This window comes from Argentina silus (genome assembly GCF_951799395.1).
Source record: "Argentina silus genome assembly, chromosome: 12".
Taxonomy (NCBI): domain Eukaryota; kingdom Metazoa; phylum Chordata; class Actinopteri; order Argentiniformes; family Argentinidae; genus Argentina; species Argentina silus.
In genome coordinates, this window is record NC_139666.1 from 15460842 (window position 1) to 15482195 (window position 21354).

Sequence of the window (21354 nt, forward strand, 5' to 3'; positions counted from 1 at the left end):
TGTGTGCCCCAGGTCTGTCCTGGCCTAGTCGCTCTTCATCTCCTCCTCCTCCTCCACCCCCTGGTAGTGGCGGTACTCTGGCTTCAACTCCCAGGTGCTCTTGTGGGTTCCCTTCACGTTGTAAACAGCAATCTCTCTCAGGATCTCCTTTAGATAAGTCTACAGGAGAGGCAGGTTAGTGTGTGTGTGTGTGTAGTATCTTTTTTCTACACTATAACTGCCTGTACACACATTTTGCTTTTCTGAAATATTATCTTATTCTGATCTACCTTAAGTAAGTAAGTAAGACAACAACATTGCATTTTTAGATAACAGTAAAAAAAAAAATGAAATAAATAAAGTTTCAGTATTGTGCATAATACTGCACTGAAAATGTATTCTCCAACTATTCCTTGGAACATAGAACATACTATCTTCTGCCACTAGGTGTCTCTAGAGGCCAATATATGAAGGTCTACTTCAAGCAGATCATTTGTAAGACTAATTAGTGGGCTTGCTTCAGCAAGTCCAACTATATAGTTATCTGTCATACTAATTATTATTATTATTTTTCTTCCTCCTACAACGTTGAAGCTATTCACACCAACAACGTGTAAATGTGCAGAGAGGTCAAACTTGGTGTGCTATGACTTACAGCATGGTTTAGATACCATAAACTTTTTATACTATTCAGCTTTTTGTTCCTCAAAAAACATTATCCATTAACATGGTGGGATGTTGATTCAAGCCAACATTTTGTGAGCTCCATTGTTTCTGCAATTGCCATGAAACCTACAGAACTTTTAAATAAAAACAGCAGAACACATTCTTAGAATGATTACACAACAATGCACTTGGGGTTTAGGTTCATATTAAAAGGCCCACGCCAGCCAGGTTTGCTTCCTGGCTTTTCTTGAAAAAAAATAAAAGAACGGATGCACCGTATTACGCAACTAGTATTTATTCTAGGCTTTGCATTTGGAGTGTACATGAGGACCAAAGAGGTGTCAGTGAAAGTCAAGGAAGCCATGATTAGGCTGAAAAATCTGAAACAAACTATCAGAAACAAAATCAACAGTTTGGAACATTATTAAAAAGGAAAAAAAAAAAAAATGAGCCCAGCAATCGCAGATGGGCTGGTAGGCCAAGGAAGACTTCTACAGTGGATGACTGAAGAATGCTCACCATAATTTATAAAATCCCCAAAACAACTGTCCCACAGATCAGGAACACTGTCCAGCGTGAATGTGTTTGGGACTTCCATCCACAACATGTCACCAGCCTATTCAGATATTCAGGTTTGCTATAAAATCCCTAAAAATCCTGCATAGGTCTGGAAAAGGGTATTGTGGGCAGCGAGACAAATATAATAATAACATACTGCCATAGCAACTAGGGAGTTTTTCAGGGTCAAAAAGTGGAAAGTTCATGCATCATCAGAGAAGATACCCAGCATCTGGTGGGGTCAGTGGGTTACAGACTTCAGTTATTGCATGCAAAGGATTGCTGACCAAATACTAAACATGAGTGCTTAATTGGAATAGGACTTTGGCATAGGACATTGTCAAGATGGGAACAGGCCAGGTGAAGGAGGTATAGAACAGCATCATCTTCTCCTCTATTTAGTTTGTAAGCAAACTGGAGGGGGTCCACTATATGCCTGAACCTCATTTTGTATGTGCGGGACAATAAGACGCTCAAAACACTTCATGGTGTTAATGCTACAGGGCGGTAGTCATGAAGGACAGCAGGGTGACTCTTGTCAGGCAGCATTTCTAGCTCCTACTCACCTATGATAATGCAATCAGAGAGGACCCGGGAGTCTAATCACCACCTACATACAGTATCTGTTCTTTGATCACAGCAATTTGTCATACAGCTATGAGTGTGTGTGTGTGTGTGTGTGTCAGTTGAGACTTACCACAGGTTGCTTGGTGATGTCCACCAAATCTTTGATGTTGTAGTACTGGTGTTTCTCAAAGGCAGAGAAGAGCATGTCCATCACCTGCTGTCTCTCAGCCCTCACCATCCTCCCATCAGACTTCTTCTTCTTCTCAAACTCCACCTACACATCGAGCACACACACACACACACACACAAAAGCACCTGTTGCTACTGTATAAAACAATAGAGATTTTTCTCACAATGGATGCGTCTTTCAGCACACATGTTCTGAAAGGACAGTAGTGCTCTTACGTTGGCTGTGTGATTAGACACTGGTTTGAAGTTATTGGTGACAGCCTTGTCCAGTTGCTGAGAGAGGCGCACAGGTTTGGACTGCTCTTCAATCTGCAGCCTGGTGAGAGGAGCGGAGGCACAGTCAAGTGGGCAGTGTGGTAGAGTGAGAGTGCTTAGTGATAGGTAATAATACTGAATGACACTACAGCAAAAATACCAGGATTGCATTAGGGATTAGCCCAGGGTCAACAACAAATAAACAGTGACCATTCAAAACTCAAAATGATGGGTACCATTTGGCATGTTTAAATATCCTTTGTGACCGTCTGTTTCCATATTTAACAACACTACATTGCTGCCTTGAAACAAACTGGCATCCAGACTAACTTCTGAGGGTTAACTCCCACACTCACTTTTTCAGTTTCATGTAGTTTGCATTGACAGCGGGTCTGCATTCTGCTCTCTGCACTACCATCCCCTCCAGAGAGATCTTGTCTGAAACAAAGATGTTTTCTTTACTTATCTGAACACAGACACACACACAGAATTAAAAGAGTGTCTTATGCTGGTGTGACTAATCAGAATGGATCATTCATTTGAATACCACCGGATAATGTGGGGGCGGGGCGGGACAGAGAGAATGTTACTTAATCCCCTTGAGTTAAATTAGTTAAAAAAAAAAAAGTCATGTTAGACTAAATGCACCACTTGACACTTGAGAAACAAAAAACACCTCCACAGCCGGCACTCCAAACTCCACTCACAACTGGACTGCTATTTAAAAATCAACTGCTTGACATGTTAGTGATTGCCCTCCTTAAAATGTTAGTGATTGACTGACTCATTTTGTTTGTGATTCTTTTGTTGTGAGGTGTATTTTTTGGATTCTGAGCTTGTGGCTGTCTGGTCGACCAGGAGGGCTGGAGATTGGAGACAAGTACGCTAGGCTCATTCCCACTGTCCAGACTTTTGTTCAGCAAATGCAAAGCAATGCCAACAAACACCAATGTCCAGTTGGTGTGCGTTGGCGTTGGTGAAGCTTTTGTTCCAATTTACATGTTTAATCTGGCCATCTCTCTGTCGCCACCGTTGAACATGTCTGGTCACTCAAATTCAAATACAAAGGTCTCCACATAGAAAACCACATTGATCTCCATTCATTTCCATACTGTAGAAACTAAATTGAGGGTACACAATGACTGACAATATAATTGATTGTGGTGCAGACAATAGGAGAACGTTGTTGTTGAAAGTTTGGGCTGTGTGGACTGGAGACGGCTTTCTGTAGCAGACCATTGGTGATGCAGCAGTGCTGTAAGCCACAACAGATCAGTCACACACACACACACACATCCACCCCTTACCAGGAAAGTAAAGAGAAATCACTTAACAGCACAATATTACAGATCTTACTCAATCTAAACCCTGTTTTTCACAAATGGATGCAATTATTGGCCGATGAGTGATGGAACACTTCTGAACACGCACCATTCCACACACCCACTCCCTCACTATCTAGCCAGCAGCCACAGAATAGGGTCAAATGGCGTCAGGGTCAGGAGGTAGCAAACAATATATGTAGATCTCCCTCCTCTCCCTTTCCATCTCTCTCTCTCTACCAGTCCATCTTCCATCCTCCATCATCAGAGCCCTTATGTCAAAACTCCTCCTACAGGGTTATGTAAGACAGCAAGCATTTGAATTAAAACCTGGAGTCCAGAGGGACTGTGGTACGTAGGAGAGAAAAGCCTGCACATGCAGAGAGGGAGGTGTAGAGCAGAGAGAAGGGGGGAACAGGGCAGAGAGAGGAAGAGAGGAGGAGAGGGGGCAGTGAGAGAGGAGGAGGAGGAGGAGGAGGAGGAGGAGGGGGGCAGAGTGGGAGGTGGAGTGACCACAGCACTTGTAGCTCAAGGCTGCCAAGCTGAGTGAGAGAGCAACGAGGGTAGAGAGAGAGAGAGAGATGCTGTTAGGGTGAGGAGATCACTCCACCGCCCCCTCATCTTCCCCCACCAACTCTAACCTCCATCTGCTCCAAGGACCCTTGGCTTGAAGCTCCAACATTCTTAAAGACACAATAACCAGAGCACAGGTACAGCCTCCCTCCATCCTGTACTCCCACCCTCCTCCCGCCTACCCCCTCCCACTACTATTACTACATGTCCCCAGATACCTGCCTCTCTCCACATCTCCACATTTAAACAAAGAATAACTTGGAGCGCTTTCAGATTTCTCAATGCCTCTGCTCAGTGCTCATCATTCCACTTTCAAAACCTCACAAACAGTATGCACACCAAAAAAAAACTCACGGATAGAAAAATGTCTCTGGTGTCTTGAAAATATGTTGACAATACAGGCAGAAGCTATTATGCTGAGGATTTCAATGCACAGCCTTGAGGGAACAGAACAGGGACAAAAAGAGATGGAACCAATTGACTGATCAGGCACACAAAGTGTGCCGAACCTGCACTGTCCAATCCCTCTCTCCCAGTCACACTACACAGCCTTGGAGAAGAAGCCCTATTCTTAGGGTTCCTGAATCTCTCCACTAGCTGAGGAGATGGGCACTGACAGAATGCCCAAAGCAATCTCCTGTGACTTATCTATAAATGATTGGAGGAGTGGGGGGAGCCAGTTTGGCACATTCACTGATACGATCATGAAACTGCAATATTGTTCTACTAATCTTCTCTGCGCAAGGTTGGGAAAAGACCGCTTTATTATCATCATCTACTCACATTCACTGCATCAAGCCCACCAACAGGTTAACAGGTTTATCTACTGTAGATATGAAGGCAGAGGGTGTTTGATATAGAAGCTGACCAAATAGGTTAGGTCTCATACGTGGCTGTTTTATGTGGTTGCCATGCCAGTTTCACAGCAGTTTATGGTTCAGCATTGCTGTACAGAACAGTCTTCGGAGAGCTGTAGACCTCAGTCAATAATTCATGTTTAATGAAAAGAGGCGTCCTTCTACTAGGAATAAATTACAATCGTGAACTTGCCACCTTCTGAGTAAATAAAGAGGAAATTGAACAGATTTTGACATTCAGTTGCACAAATACTTCGTCTGATTATCTTAGCATAGTTGAGAGTGAAAGCAGGTCACCCTCCCACCATCTCCTCTTCTACCACAGCCTCGTTTTGCAATTCTAATGGTGGAATGGTTCCGCTAATCACATTATGATTAAAACTCACGGTTGAGACACCTCGTTGTTGTCCCTCACACGTCATTGCGATGAGCTGGCACACACCCACACAACCTCAAAAGACTTAAACATCTTAACATCAAACACACAAACGCACACACAGTATACACAGCAATCAACTGTAGTCAACAATGCCATCACTGAACCTAAAAATAAAACAGTATTTCTAATTTTATCATATGATCACAGAACACTGTGCCTCTGTTAATACTTAAGGTTACTGACCCCAGACTCTACATCACTGTATGAAACACTTGTTGCACATTTCTAATAGCATATCTATCCGATGGATACACATTTGCCAATTGGTTGGTTTCTGGGGTTACTAAAAGGAAAGCCAATTTTATTGGCTATTCTCTGTTGATTGACACATCGACTGCAGTGTTTACTTTAATGACAGTTCTACTCCCTGGGGAATTGATGTGTGTGTGGGGGGGGGGGGGGGGGGGGCAGGGGGGAGAGACTGACATTGACAATCAACTGCCTGAGCCACATCAGTTGTTATAGTCTGTGTGTAAGTAAGAGAGAGTGAGGGGCCATCAATGTCTGACTGACGGGGGGGGGGGGGGGGGGGGCGCGCACACACACACACACACACACACACACACACACACACCTTACCCTGTGACAAAGAGTGTAAATGCTTTTGGAGAAGAAAGCCTTGGTTTGGTGCTTTTTACAGCAACAGCAGAAACTGAGACAGAGATTGGCTGGCCAGAAACCTGAGCCCAATTACCGGCCAGCCCAAATCCCGTGGGTGAATAGAGGAGAATCTGAACAAATTAAAGCAGTTACCCCCTAACAAGCCTGCTTTCAGCGGTAATTGGGTTGTTTCCTCCATAGGATCCGAAAGCACGCTGATCAAAGCAAGAGTACACACACACACACAAACACACACCTTTTTCATGATTTATGCCCGAGATATCTTAACCAACAGCATGTCATCTCAGAGAGAATAATCAGATCAAACCATTTGCATAAACAAACACAATCTGCCCACCTCTCCCGGTGTCTCTAATTTACAGACCAAGCTGCCAGTGAATGGCCAAAAAAAATGTTTACGTCAATAGGTCTGAATGCAAGGGAATTCTATAGCCAAGAAAAACATGTTCCTACATCCTGTTAAAGCCAAGACACTTTCACACCCCCAAGATAACACGGTCACATCCCCCCTTCCATCTGTAGGTTGGGGGTGTGTGTGTTCAAGGGAAGAGGTTTGCTGTCTGCATTCCCTGTGATAAAAAAATGTGCGCGCGTGTGTTTGTGTGTGTGTGAGTGAGAGAGAGAGAGAGAGAGAGAGATGGGGCCCTCCTGTGGACTCACGTGCAGAGGCACAGCTGAGGAGCCTTTTAATCAGAGAGAACACTAATTATTGGGAGAAAGACTGGAATGAAAGAGGGCAAAAGGAAGAGAAGGAGGGAGACCTGCACCTGCTACTTTCTCTTCTCCCCCTTTCTCCTCCTCCTGTTGCTCGGTCTACTCTCTACCTTTCAGTCTCACTCACACTCCCCTACCATCACTCCCTCCTCCCACCCTGTGACGGAGTTTGCCCCCCCCCCCCCCCCCCTCCAGAGGAGCTGCAGAGAGGGAGTGAGAGAGAGAGACAGAGGAACAGAGAGAAAGGCAGACTCTCTCCCGAATGCCAGTGCGCTCTGCACGCTCTAAGCCAGCACCCTTTTGTGCAACCGGTACCATATATACACACACACACACACTCACTTGCTCGCTCACTCGGATACGGTACACTACACACAAACCTCTCAGAATACTGCACACACACAGAGACTCGGGAGGCTGGGCGAGTAGGAACGGCATGGAATGGAACCTCAGAAGGATGGAGAGTGAACTGAGGGAGATCAACCCGGATTTGCTGCAGGCCAGCAAGAGCTTCAAAAAGCCCTCCTCTGGTACCATCACCCTGAATGTAGGTGGCTTTCTCTACGCAGCCCACCGGACCACCCTGAACCGCCAGCAGGGCTCAGTACTGGAGGAGATAGCCAACGGCAGGAAGCCCGTCCAGCACACAGACTCTATGGGCAACCCATTCATCGACCGCGATGGTCCCGTCTTCAGACACATCCTCAACTTCCTCCGCACTGGAGAGCTGCAGCTGCCCGACGACTTCCGGGAGGTGGGACTACTGAGACGAGAAGCAGAGTTCTACCGGCTCAGTGGATTGGTGGAAGCCGTGGCAGAATGGGAGGAGTCAAGAGCTGCACAGCGAGAGGTGGCCTTCTTGGAGGTGACCGATAGCCATGACAGGTCACATGGCCTCAAGGTGTACTGCAGTGATCCAACCTTCATCGAGAAGGTCAAAGGTCGTCTGGTGCAGATCTCCAAGAGCCGGTTGGACGAGTTTCCCGAGGAGTTTGAGGTGTCGTCCAACGTGATCCAGTTCCGTTACTTCATCAAGTCGGAACCAGGCTCACGACTGGTGCTGAAGGAGGACAGCACGTTCCTGTGTACGCTGGACTGTCTGAAGCTGGAGACGGTGATGATGGCCCTCAGAGGAGGGTTCAAACTCATCACCAGCCTGGACAGCAGTAAGGGATCAGTGGTGGCTGCAGAAGCCCTGCATTTCGTGAAGTAGGAGAGAGAGAAAGAGGGCAGAGAGGGAGGAGGAGGGGGGTAGAGAGGTGCCCAGTTATATTAGACCACTAGCCATTACCCCCCCCGCCCCCCATGGCAACATTTGTAGATTTTGAAAAAGGTTGCAATTCTGATTGGAAACTCTTGCAGGTGAGTAGAATATACCCCTTGTTTGAAAATAAGATTTCCACACACTGCTTACTTGCAAAAGTCCTCTTCTTAATTTTGATTGTCATGGTTTTCACGTTTTTAATGTGTTAGCTTACACTCTAAAAAAGATCAATAGAACACTTTGGCATTTAAAAAAAGCAATGTGCAAAGCTATGTGCATTAATACTGTATGTTCTTTTGCATCACTTGTATAGCTCTGAAAATATGTAATACTTATATGCAATATTATAATAGCTCCATTTAGCACAACAATAGGTTGAGTGAATTATTGCCATATTGCTTACATTTAGCCAATCCATTCATGCTTGGGGGTAAAGGCTAGGGGTGATTTTTGACTAGGCCAAGAAGCGAGAGTGTCCACATTGAGGACCACCGTCAACGCTTCTGGACAAGGCACTCAACTTTTCTGCTTTTTTCCATCCTGGCTGCTACCCCTTCAAATCAGCCTTGGTGTGCATAGTACAAGTGAGATATGTGAAATATGTGAGTGTGCAGTATGGGTGTTCTGTTGTTGTGTTTAGTTTGAGTTCTGTGACCAAGCTTTTCTCTGGAACCTAAAAGGAGCTGTGCAGCATGTGTAACAAGGTACCAACTGGCTGACAGACTGCTGGCCAATGAACAAACATGCATCATTCTTTTCCAGAAAGTTCTCAATGAAAGCCATGTCAGATGAGAGGTCAATGTGAGTGCAGCAGAAATGCACGACACTTTAAGATCAAAGGGTTATAATCTACCATGGTGTATGTACAGCAATGATGATCAAGTCAGACATCATCTTTGTGATTGCTAGTGCAGTGAGCAAATGTGAAGTAACTGTTCTTTTGAATTTGTGAATGTTTTACACAAAATAAAAGTCATCCATATTGGCGATCATTCTATGTTTTATTTTACAACATACAATACTGTATCTGCAAAATTGTTTAGGAACATATGTCTCAAATGATACCAACATGTGGGTAGTTCCATGTCATACATGATGATGTTTGATTATAATGGTGGCATTAAGACAACTTGGCAATGGACACCAGAAATAATACCAAATATACCATAAGGGACTGAAATTACCATGTGAAAATGTTTTGTAAAAAATAATAATAATAATATAATTATAATAATAACCTTGTAGATACAATTTATATGTAAAAACTGTAAAAAAATAAATAAAAATTAAAAAATTAAAAAAATACAACAAAGTACCTAGGTCCTCCGATGAGGGGGCTTGGGTCAATTATAAAAAATGTAACTTGCCAAACAAAAAAACACAAATGCTACATATCACAAACAGCTATACAAAATATTGGCCATCAGACAGTAACCTCAAGTCAACAAAATCAATCATAACCTCTCCTTTCCCATTTCTTCTTAACCTTCACACACAGTATCTGAACACTGGTTGGGGGAGTGAGAGAATGACAGCTGTGTTGGTGTGTCATTTTAGACTCTAGAATGATGCCTCGGTAATGACGCCAAGAATCTAGAGGCATCCTCTGGGAGCCCGACTCCACTCTTTTCCCCTGCGCTGGGAGACAGTTGATATTTTAAGAAATGGGCCAATCAGTTCAATAAACCCTGCTCTTCCCTCAAGGTGGACCTCTTTTCACATGGGGGTCTAAATGCTTTTGTATTGGTGTCATCAATTAAATCCACAGTGTACAGGACTACAACAAAACTGAACTAAAAAAAAACATAATTAGAATGTTTGGTTATCACATTTGAACATACTGTAGCAGTGGTACAACAGGATACTGTTTCTCTCTGCCTAGCTAGATATGCTATAAGGTTTGGACAACGATATACTTGGTATTCCCCCTTCGCTCCCATTGCAAATTGCTTTGCTGCAGCCTTAAAATGTTACCATTCATCCTTGTCAAAATACTTATGAGGTGAGGGAACAGATGGGTGAAAGACATTAAATTAGGAACACAATTAAACAAAAATATCCAAATGTGTTAATTCTGGGGTTTTAACTGAAAAACAGTAGCATGGCACATATGGCGACGCCCACCTGGGCTCAAGCTGCGTCTCTCCACTTCAGAAACCATCTGCTTGAGAATGCTCTGTCTTCAGACCCTCAGCCCCCCCTCCCTCATCACTCACACACACACTTCTGACATACGGACAAGCACACTCATCCTCAGGAATCTCAAACACACACGCACGCACGCACGCGTGCACACGCACACACGCACACGCACCCACATCTGACACTGGGGCAAACAGGAGACTCCCTAAGCCAACAATCTGCTGTAGGGTACATCAAACCTGAGAGCTTTTTAATTGTAGATCAGGCCCATCCATTTTTGATGAGAGACCGCAGCGCCTATTAACCGTAGGCTCTGACTGATGCATATCTCACCCACAGGTGGCAGAGAGAGGGAGAGGGAGGGGAGAAATGGTGGGGGCGGAAAAAAGAGAGAGAGAAAGGGGGGTGGAGAATTTAACCTATTCAAAGTAGAAAGAAACCCATTAACTGATTCACCGATTAGTCTCTCTCTCACCTGTTGCCGGGCAAATTAAAATCCTACTGTTCATCAACATCTGCTACTGTTTCCATGGCCCTGTGTGGCTAGATGTTAACTAACATTCCTTAGATTTCTCAGGTCCGGTATGACTGCTTAATGGATGGGCCAACAATAGATGACAGGGAATGAGGTCCTCTCTCATGGCTGCTCACCAGGCAGAGAGAGACAGAGAGAGAGTGAGGAGAGCTGAGAGACAATCAGGGGAGAGGCAGAGAGAGAGAGAGGCAGAGAGAGAGAGAGGAGGGGCAAAAGAGAGGACACAGAGAGGGAAAGGCAGAAAAAGGGGAGGAGAGGCATGTTGAAAGGAGGCAGATAGAGAGATTGGGAGGCAGAGAGAAAAGGCAGAGAGGCAGAGAGATTAAAGAGGGAGCTGTACAGAGCCAGCCGCTTCTCACATCCGCCGGTATGGCTAAGAGCAGGAGCAAGTGCCACTCTGTTCAACAAGAGAACATGGAGGTATATGAGCCATTAGTCTGTGGCTGCAACAAGGGAGACAGGTCTCTTCAAGGCTTTATGCAAATCTCAATCCAAAGACCAATCGAGTGTGTCATTTTAGTGCCTCTACATGTGAGCATTAGGTGATAGGCTACATAGAGTTCGGGTGAATGAACACCATGCAAATTAGATTGCTTGTGAATAGCTACAAAGAATAAAAGGAATCAGAAGCACTAGCAGTAATAACAAGCTACCTTGTAACTGTTCAGTTTAAATGAGGCAGGCAATCGATTCGGTTTAATCAAATAGCATGTTACGCTTAGATGAGGCGTAATGCATGCCAATATCTCCTTCACTCAAATCCATCTTTGTGTCAGCGTTCTAAAGAACCTCTAAAACCCCTCTGTTGTAAATCTTATGAATCTCTGTACATTCCAGCCAGGGTATGATGAAAGGGATGGCAATAGAAAAAATCTGCCGCTTCACACTGATTGTTCCAAGAGTCACGTGCCTTCCTTTGTGTGAGCGCAGAGGGCGAGCAATGTCTATTTCAGGAGCCAAATGGAAATCTAAGCAGAGAGGATTTTTTTTTCTTGCCGGAACAATAAGCCGGGCTGCCTCACTCACTGCTCACCTGGACCTTGGCGGTTTGCTTTCACACCAATGTGACAGAATCGACTCAGCTCCTCTGATCCGACAACTGGATAAACAGCAGGCTGCTCTTCTAATTGAGGGCAGAGTCGAGGGCAAGCCTGTCGCTGCAGAGAGCTGGAGTTGGATATGGCAGGTAACAAGCAGTCCATCTCCCACAGGTTCTGGCCTTGGCTTCTCATTTCAGTGTGTATAGAGACAGAGGAGAAAACCAGCACAGCTCCGCATGACAGGGATGACAGCTGCAATGTGTAAGGCAAGCAGGTCTGACAGGCTGCAGGTATTACCAGACTGCAATGCCTACAACTATGAACAACTTTACAGGCCTTTATTGGCCTATCCTTTACCTTTGTAGTTGATAATAGTACAATTGTATGTGTGTCACTTTCATAGTGTATAGAATTCTGATGAATGGAGCTAGGGATATTCCTAGACAACTGCACAGAGGATGTCTGGTCATGAGTCAACAATCCTATGACTCTCAATGCTATATTATTCCTCTCAAAACCCTCAATGATTCACAAACGACATTTAGAGAAAAGCAACAGAACTGACTCAGACAGCTATCATCCTTACACCCTGCTTAAACCTACTAAGCTAAGAGCTCCTGTCACCAAGGGACCCATAAAGAAGACGACAGCCGTGAACTTCGACACAAAGGGGAGTCAAATATAAAGACAGTCACCATCACTCAACAAGATGTGGGCTGGAGTTATTTTCAGCGCACTTTTCAACTACAATTCAATATGATTTCCTACAGAAAAAAAGAAAGTGACTCGGCTGACTGCTGGTCTGTAGTAATGACAGTACAGGTGTGTTCATAAAGATGATCTCTCCCTCTCTGCTGAGAGACAGGACTGCCTGCTCAAGCGTTTACTTTGTTGAAAAAGTGGTACATTTGTTTGATGGAGTGGTGTTCAGCCTTGAACCATTTAAATGTATAACTTAGTGAGAAAGGCTCTCCACCCTGTAGGAGAGCGAGAGCGAGAGAAAGAGAGAGAGGGAGAGAGAGAGAGTAATGGGATTTTAACAGTACAGTACATTACAGCTGGGCTTCAATTCACCGTCTGCCAGCTTCTGTGGCAGAGCTTGTTGCTAGGCAACCACTTAATCAATACTTGCGGCTTGCCAGAGCTGGGCAGAACACTGAAAAAAATAAACACTTACCGGCATAAAATTACAAAAGCCAGCTAGAACTGACATTCCGCACATATTTCTGTATGCATTACTCTAAATCATTAGCAGACGCAATTATCGTGGTGTGTGGTTATATACGCCTATGGATGTGCCCTGTCCTTGACACTAATCCCTTAGTTCATTAAAATACATATACTGTATGTGGGTGTTATTAAATCATGTATATTGGTGTCATTAATATAGAATATATGTACTGTATGTATGTGGGTGTGCATGTGTTGACACCCTGGATGTACACGACAGAGTAGAAAGTAATTTCTGAAATGTTTAGGTAGCTAATTGGAATCACAAGCAACAGACTTTCACTAGCCATACGCCAGTGTTTTGTTTTCCTCTCGTTAAATCAACCTGTTTTTTTCTGACATCGTTGTTAGTAATCTCTGAAATTATAAATCAGTGGACCCCTCTCTGCAATCCTCTACTGGTCTTTTTATTGTTCATATTGTTCAGTATTGTTCTTGTTGTGAAGCACTTTGCGACATTTGTCTATGTAAAAAGTGCTATACAAATACATTTGATTGATTGACTATCCAATTCTCTCAACAGTGGATAACAGGAAAGGAGGCAAGGAAAGGAAGCCACAATGATGTACTGTGGTAGGCAGGGAAGTGAAGTTCCTCCCAGACCCAAGTCTACACATCTGCCCAGACACACAGTCAAATTATCATGAGATTATCATGCTAACAGAGACTGCATGCTACACACATAGTGACCACACCAAGGTTGTTATAGCAAAGTAGATCTGGATCGAAAAGTATTTAAAATACAATGACAGCAGTCAGGGACTGACCTGCGGAGCTCTCTGTGAAGACAGCCAGGGTCTGCCCCCCGACATTATGCATGGTGAAGGGGTGGTCTCGAGGGACGCACACAGACGTAGCATTGTCCCCCAAGGAAGTCAGAGTGGTCAGATTCTCATTCAGAGTGAAAGACACCTGGGGAACAGACATCAACAAACATCTTAATCTCTATTAACATGATAACTACCACTGACAGTTTTTTCTGACCATCCAACTTGGCTGGGAAAATTCAAGGCCCTTGGAATGGCTTTAGGGAGTTCATAGCCATAATAATGGCAGGCTAATTTATGATATGAACTTTCAACAATGAAAACTGTGCTCTTATGTATCAAAATCCTGTAGTGGACTTTCAACAATAAAACATGTCACATACATCTGACAATGCATGCCCAGTGTTGTCAGAAATGGAAAAGATAGAACTGTGTGTACAGTGGGTTTACAGTGACATCAAGTGGTAAAGATGTGCTTGAAATCTTACCTCTGATTTTCCTTGTTTCCTTTAGAAAACAAAACAGAGACAAACATTAACTTTTCCAAAAGAACAATGTAGACTATTGAAGGGTCAGTCAGCAGGGGTCAAAGATCATCTTAAGAGGTTTGGTGCCCACGCAGCCATTAAAAAAAAGTCCTTCACTATAATATTTGTACTCATACACTTATGATACTCTCATCTTCAGAAAAATCTAATTGCATTGCCTAATCACAGCCGAGATCTACCTTATGAATCACATTTAAATAAATTAACAACTACAACTACTTGTAGCATCCACTGCAGGAGTATACGTAGAATATGGCAACGTTTGGGGCAGAAAGACAGTCAGTAACACAGAAATAATATATGAAATCCTGTTCTTATAATTCTGTGGTTCGTAATAGATGGAAGTAGCTTATATACAGCTGATTGAAGTCAGGGAACCTACTTTCCAATTGTGAGCATGCCAACTTCTCCCTTTCCTGATGCCTTGGACCATTGCTGAGAGAGGTACTTGGGAACCTGGGCAGAGGCAAACGTTTTTGTAATAACTGGCAGATGGGAGAGATAGGTTATCATTAAATTGCAACAATGCAAAACGCAATGGAAGACGGTTATAGTGCCTGTCACCAAAAAAAGCTCGTGATTGATAGGACCCCGTGCCGCTCCGTGCAAGGGACAGCTAGACCGGATTGAACTGCCGGCTGCCGCTGGCTAGTAATTACGGGAAATGTTTAGGGAGGTAATTGGAGTCATAAGCAACAGACCTTCACTAGCCATACGCCGGTGTTTTGTTTTGCTCTCGTTAAATCAACCTCAGTTTTTTCTGACATTGTTGTTAATGAGTTTGTCAACTACAAACTCGTTCTTCGCGTGCTGCTCTTGCTGCTGAGTAGAGGTCACAGGTCAGTCGAAAAAACCATGGGGAAAAAAACAACATTCATTAACAATCATTAATTCCGTTGGCAGCACTACCACCTAGTGGCGATGAAAGTACTCAAAAGCAAAAAGAATATGCATGCAGGTTCATGCCTTTATTGGGGAGAATAGTGTATTAACTCGTAGAAAAATAGAGCAGTTATAGGACTATTTAAACTGGACAGATGTCATATTAATGTAGTATTAAGTTCCAGTACAAAACATTTCTTAAATCTGAATTGCACTTATACCACTAGGTGAAGCTGCTCTAGATTATTATTATATCAATCAATCAAACAATCAACTAATCAATCAATCAATTATGCTATCAAACCACTTTGTAAGAATGTAATAGAACTCTGTTCAATCACCAACAACTGCTGGATGATGAGAAGCAGGTGAGAGGAGATGGAAGATAACCTATGGATAATCAAAGCAGACATGTTTGTTTTTCAATTCAGAATCAGGGGTAACAGTTGTGCAGTACAACTTAAGAACATTTGACATGGAACCTTTTTTTTTTTTTCTTCTCCTGTTGTTCATTGTGTGCAGTTCCCGTGTTCCTCAGCGATCCCTCACTACTTTGACCCTGAAGAACTACATCCTGACCCAAAAAAAGTTATTAAACACAAAAGACTGCTTTCAGAGCTCAGCAACCTGCCCAGGGCCCATCTTTCACCACATTCACATATCTCAGAAGCCTCCACTATATCAAGGCACATCTCCCACAGAACTCCCACAGCTCAGCACAGCTTCTCACTCTTATAGGAATGTGTTGAAATTCCTTCTTTATAAATGATCTCTCTACTCAGGTTATAGATAAGGGCAGAACTAGAGACAGCAGGGGCCTCCACACACACACACACACACACACACACACACACACACACACACACACACACACACACAGACAGACACACTAGGTATTACTGCCATCCAGATTATCCAAGCCAATTGATACTGTACATAAGAGGACAACAGCATAGTGAATCCGTGAAGTGAAGCGTAACTTCCTCTACTTTGTATCTCAATACCCACACCTGTTCCTTTGGTTCACAATTCACACGTTTGTTTCCGTGGTTCCATGGGTCTTGAGAGAAGTGTTGACAGTCCCACAAACCAGATAGTAGAAACAGTTGAAAGATTCTGAATCTATTTTTCATCAAGCACAAAATTAGCAATGCAGTGACTCAAGTCATTTGATTTCCATGTCAAGGTCAACATTACTTTGAGGTTTATACACTCACTGTGTAATAAGTAACTGTGGTGTTGATAGCCTTGTAATACAATTTTTTATTCTGTGAATATATGTCAAGGTTTATCTTGAAATGTTTGATACGAAATGGTGTTGTACACTTGAGTGACTTTTTTTACCATAGCAGGAGAAAATCAATTTTGAACAATTTTGAGATTGACAGATTCATACATCATCAGTAGTCAGTTATGACAATGACATGGGAGTTGGCTGAAGCAAAACAGATCTGGCTTTAGTCATGCGCTTCCACCAGGAGCCCATCATGGTAAAATGTTGCTGGGCAGCACATAAAGACACTCAGAACAGTTGCCAGGATACCAGACCCTCAGAGAAAGTCATTCACTTTTATCCAATGAGCTTACAGTGACTCATGGGAGGAATGTATTTATGCAGGGAGATTTGCCGGTGAAGAGAGAGAGATAATGTGATCTAGCACCATTCATCACTCACTTGTTGCTCTGATTCACTAGACAGAACGTTCCATCACTGCACAGCCCCCAGTGGGAAGATGGACCATTGACATTACATTCAGCTACAGAGTGTTACTGAATTATGTAAGATTTCTCAGGCCTAAAATACAAAGAGTGAAACTGAGTCATGCTATAGCCTCTTTGTTTAAATACCGTACTTAGCTCTTCTCTATGAAATAGCAAACTCTGGTTCACACATGACAAGTGAATAATAATGTGTATAATGGATATGGCAGTGTTGCTCCTTCAGATGACAAAAAAAAAATAGTTTATGAAGTGATATGCTGCCCTCAAGCACCTTGAACAGGTTTCTTCAGGTGTTGTCTTTTCATGGATGATCTAACATTATTTTAACCTTTCTCTGCAACTCCAATCACTGCTTACTGTCATCTGCAGTACCTCTGGCTTGGGTGGCTCTGCCATGAATAACATGCAGGATCAGAACTGATATGTTTTACATCTATAACATCCTGGCACCGAATCCTTTTCTTCAGTGTGTTTCATTCATTGCTACACTCAAGTCAACAGAAAATACACTACACCAAAAAAGCTAGATAACACAGGCTGGACAGCAGCTGACTGTCTTAGGGCTCAGGCACTGTAATGCATCACATGATACTTAGGGCTGCTACTCATCTATTACTCCTGCATACTCACCTGTTAACAACCACCTACTGTACCTGTCCTTGTTGCAATCATTGTACCTTTCTGTGGTGTTGTGAGGGTGGGAGCCATTACTGTTTGTTTGTGTAATGTTTACCTGGATGCAGGCCTTTAGCCCTGACAACCTGCGCCGTCTTAGATTCTCTCTTTCATTATTGAATACAGTATTTTCAATGGTTGCTCTCATGTTTCCTCTTCGGTCTTCAGCCAGACAGGGCATCTAAGGTTACCTTTTTAATTAGCTAATTAATTGTGTTGACTTTGTGCAGGAATTATGTAATGACTAAAGATGCTGAGCATGAATGTCCAAAATCAAGACCTCCCTAATAGATTATTGGTTTCAAGAGAGTTGATTGCATAGGGTAATTAGAGTATGCAAAGTGGGGTAGAAAATTCCATGGCTTTTTCTGCTCCATTTCTCACGGTGGGTGTGTTCTGTCATGGGTTCTCTGTTGAGAGATCATACCCTGTGAGCTTTGCTTGGATGTGCTTTGTCAGTGAAGTTAATTATTCCAAGAGTAGAGTGAGCATGCTAGTTCAACAGGAACATTGGGTTGTGCACAATGTTATATGAAAAGCGTAATTCAGGGCTCCTCCCTAGCTATTCACATGAGGGCAAAAACAAACATTAAAAGGCCACTATGTATAGCTTAAACATTCCTAGCTGACGATGGGGTTTGGTTGGTAAATAACCTTGAACATTCCAGACACAGCTAATTTTGTACGCTGGTTTTCCTATGTCAACCAAAACATAAACAATACAGTAATATGTCCTTATTGCTTTGGTTATGCTGAGGTACAACACATGTTCTATTCTCATACAGGCATTTAGGAGTCATACTAATCATAATCAATATCTAGCATTTTTTAATGAACAAAAAAAATCACTAATGGCTACTTTAAGAAGCGGTAGGATGAAAAGAAATACAGTGATAATTGCAGTGACATGACATTAAGAGACATTTGTGTTTTTTTGTGTCATTTGTGAAGCATGTGATAATCTTATTTTATAGGACACTAAAGTTATATTGTATTCCACTATTCTATTGTATTCTATTCTATCATAGCATTGCTGTGGCGGTGTGATACACAAGCTGGGCCTATGTGTGGGAAGAAAAACTCATGAATGAATGTGCTGGGACACTGGGTATTTAAAGACCTAGTACAACAGACACTGATTTTTCTGCTAGGAGGGCTGTCCAAAAAAAATAACCCCGGCATCCAGGCTGGCTGTCCATGCCTGTCATTGGCTCCCATTCAGAGCGGGGAGGCTGAGTGGACACAAGCCCCAGACAGAGGGCCTGGGACCGGCACAGACACCCTGCCCCGCATCACTGGGCATGACCCGCTCCTCTTCCAGCTCTAAGCCTCTGTTGTTTCAGGAATTTCACCTCTGTTCACCACCACACTACACAAAACTGTAGCCCCATATGTACCCCTCTCAAATACCTAGAACCAGTATTACAGTAAGCTATAATAGCTTCTTGGTTTTGATGCGTGTTGTTGTTTCTATCCCAATGCATATTGAAATTAGTGTTAATAAAAAGAAAAACTGGCAAATAAGACCCATTTTCTAAGACAGCCGAGATTACAGTATGTTGCAGTTATATACAGTATAAAGATCATGCGCGTACAGAACAGGAATTCCTTTGCCATCTCCATCAGAGAAGTTAGTGTTTACTAAATGAAAGCAGACCCCAGTGTATAAATTGACCATTATTGTTAGGGCAGCACAATAGTGCTCTGTGTTTTTTGTTGTGGAGTGCCAGTGTGATTTAAAGCTGCTGACAGCACCAGACGCTTACATTGCATTAGGCTCTCGCTGGCTCTCTCCCTCCGTCATTTGTATGGATGGGTACAGCCTGTCTGCCTGCCTGGGCTGGCCTCAGCCTGCCTGCCAGTCACTCACAATGGGCACATGCTCCATTTGGGATAGCCACATGCTCTCCCTCTCTCTCTCTCACTCCCACCTCTCTCTCTATCGCTACTGCCTTTTATCTCTCTCCCTCCCCCTCCTCTCTCTCTTTCTCTCCCTCTCTCGCTACTGCCCTGTCTCTCTCTCTCTCTGTCATCTCATTCTCTACCTCTCTTTTTCTCTCCAATCTATATTGTTACTTTATTTCTCTTTGCCCATTCATCTCTCCGTTATTTTCCCCTCTCTTCCTCCTTCCATCTCCACTGCCTCTTCCTCTCTCTCCCTCTGCCTCTCAAATGTTCAACAGCATCCCACCTGTGTGTAGCAGTCCTGAGGGGCCCTTGATGTTTTAATTAAGTAGCAGGTGGCTGTGACTGAGCCAAAGAGTCAGCGACAGGAGGAGAGGAGAGGAGAGGAGAGGAGAGGAGAGGAGAGGAGAGGAGAGGAGAGGAGATGTGTTGTGGTGATAACTTGTTGTTTGTCGCTTTGGATAAAGGCGTCTGCTAAATGCCATAAATATAAAAATATAATATAACTGTGAGTCAGGGTGATTATAGAGGCTTATCTATTAATAAAATCACAGTTTTCTTATCAAATATTGTCAAAATACAACTTATGTGAGGATGTATCAGCTGTCTTTCACTAAGACATTCACACAAACAGGTCTGGTCCCCATGGCAGTCCACATGCAGTCACCTGGATAAAACAGAAAGCACCGGAACACAGAGGAGTGGAGATGCACAGATACCTCCTGTTGACATGAGGGGTCGTTGACCTGTGGTTACAAATGCCCACTGGCACCACAACACACAAACACACACATGCGAGCGCACACACACACACACACACACACACACACACACACACACACACACAACACACACACACACACACACACACACACACACACACACGCATACACACACACACACACACACACACACACACACACACACGTCAATGAATATCTGATTTATTTTTAGTTATTTATGTCCATCTCCATGATATGTCTTTTCATAGTTATGTTTCCAAAGAGAAAAGGGAAAGGTATCAACTAAGTAGGGTTTTCTTTTTGTAATGTATGTCCAAAGTTGAGGTCAACTGTGAAACGTGAGAAATTCATGTGTTGATAATCTCATAGTCTGATGATATATGAACCAGACAAAAATTGTGGAACTGTACTTTTTGCTGAATGTGATGGAGTCCCTAACAATACCTGCATGTAGAATAATCGTCAGTGCAGTGAGCACATGTGTCTGGTGGTTGTTCTATTCTGTCTGCAGAAAGATCTAGCACCTCTTTGCATGCCTTTGTTTTCTGAAAAAAACACAGAACAGATCTTGTTGTTTGTGTTGTTGATGTTTTGTCCAAACCAAAACATTTCCTTTTGTTCAAATGGTCAGAATAAGCATCAGTGGCCAACAGGCATGGCTATAAGTAATATGGTCAAATCTCTGTAATATGGTCAAATGTCACTGACCTGCCCGATGAAGACCTGCCCTTGGTGAATATATTATTTTATGCATAAATATTTTATACATCCCCAAAAAAATATTGGGCCAGTGTAGACATACATTAAGAGTAGCCACACCTGAAAATCGAGTCGTGCCAGGCCCATTTTGGTCCGTGTAACCGTCTGCGCATCTCGGTATTTTCCGGAACATTTACCGAAACTCGTTTTTGTTCGGAGCCTCGCCTCGCCCCCTCCTCACTTCTCTCTAACCCAGACTGCTTTATGTCTGGCTGCTGTGGACACCAGCAGCCATGCGCGGTCGCCATGTTATCAAGCAAGCTCTCCTCCCCTTTCTATCTCGTCACAGTTCGACAGCGATAGCTCTCTACCCACAGTGCAAGAAGGCGGACTGTGGATAGCTCTTGGGAGAGGGAGTGATACAGCAAACATTGGACTAAGACAAAAAAACGTGTCGGAATG

The 21354-nt window shown here is 43.4% G+C and overlaps 2 protein-coding genes across 2 annotated transcripts; one reads left to right on the forward strand and one right to left on the reverse strand.

The window, feature by feature from the left end:
• Window positions 1-24: 24 nt before the first annotated feature.
• Window positions 25-15033, reverse strand: gtf2f2b (general transcription factor IIF, polypeptide 2b; the record flags this gene model as incomplete). The annotated part of the gene is made up of 8 exons (XM_083681965.1): window positions 25-159; window positions 1901-2044; window positions 2176-2275; window positions 2571-2652; window positions 13719-13863; window positions 14207-14225; window positions 14649-14722; window positions 14968-15033. The coding sequence occupies 8 exons, from the start codon at window positions 15031-15033 to the stop codon at window positions 25-27; spliced, it is 765 nt and encodes a 254-aa protein (XP_083538091.1).
• Window positions 7174-7953, forward strand: kctd4 (potassium channel tetramerization domain containing 4; the record flags this gene model as incomplete). Its single annotated transcript, XM_083681967.1, has 1 exon — window positions 7174-7953. Exon 1 carries the CDS (start codon window positions 7177-7179, stop codon window positions 7951-7953), a length of 777 nt encoding a protein of 258 aa, XP_083538093.1. The 5' UTR covers window positions 7174-7176.
• Window positions 15034-21354: the final 6321 nt, after the last annotated feature.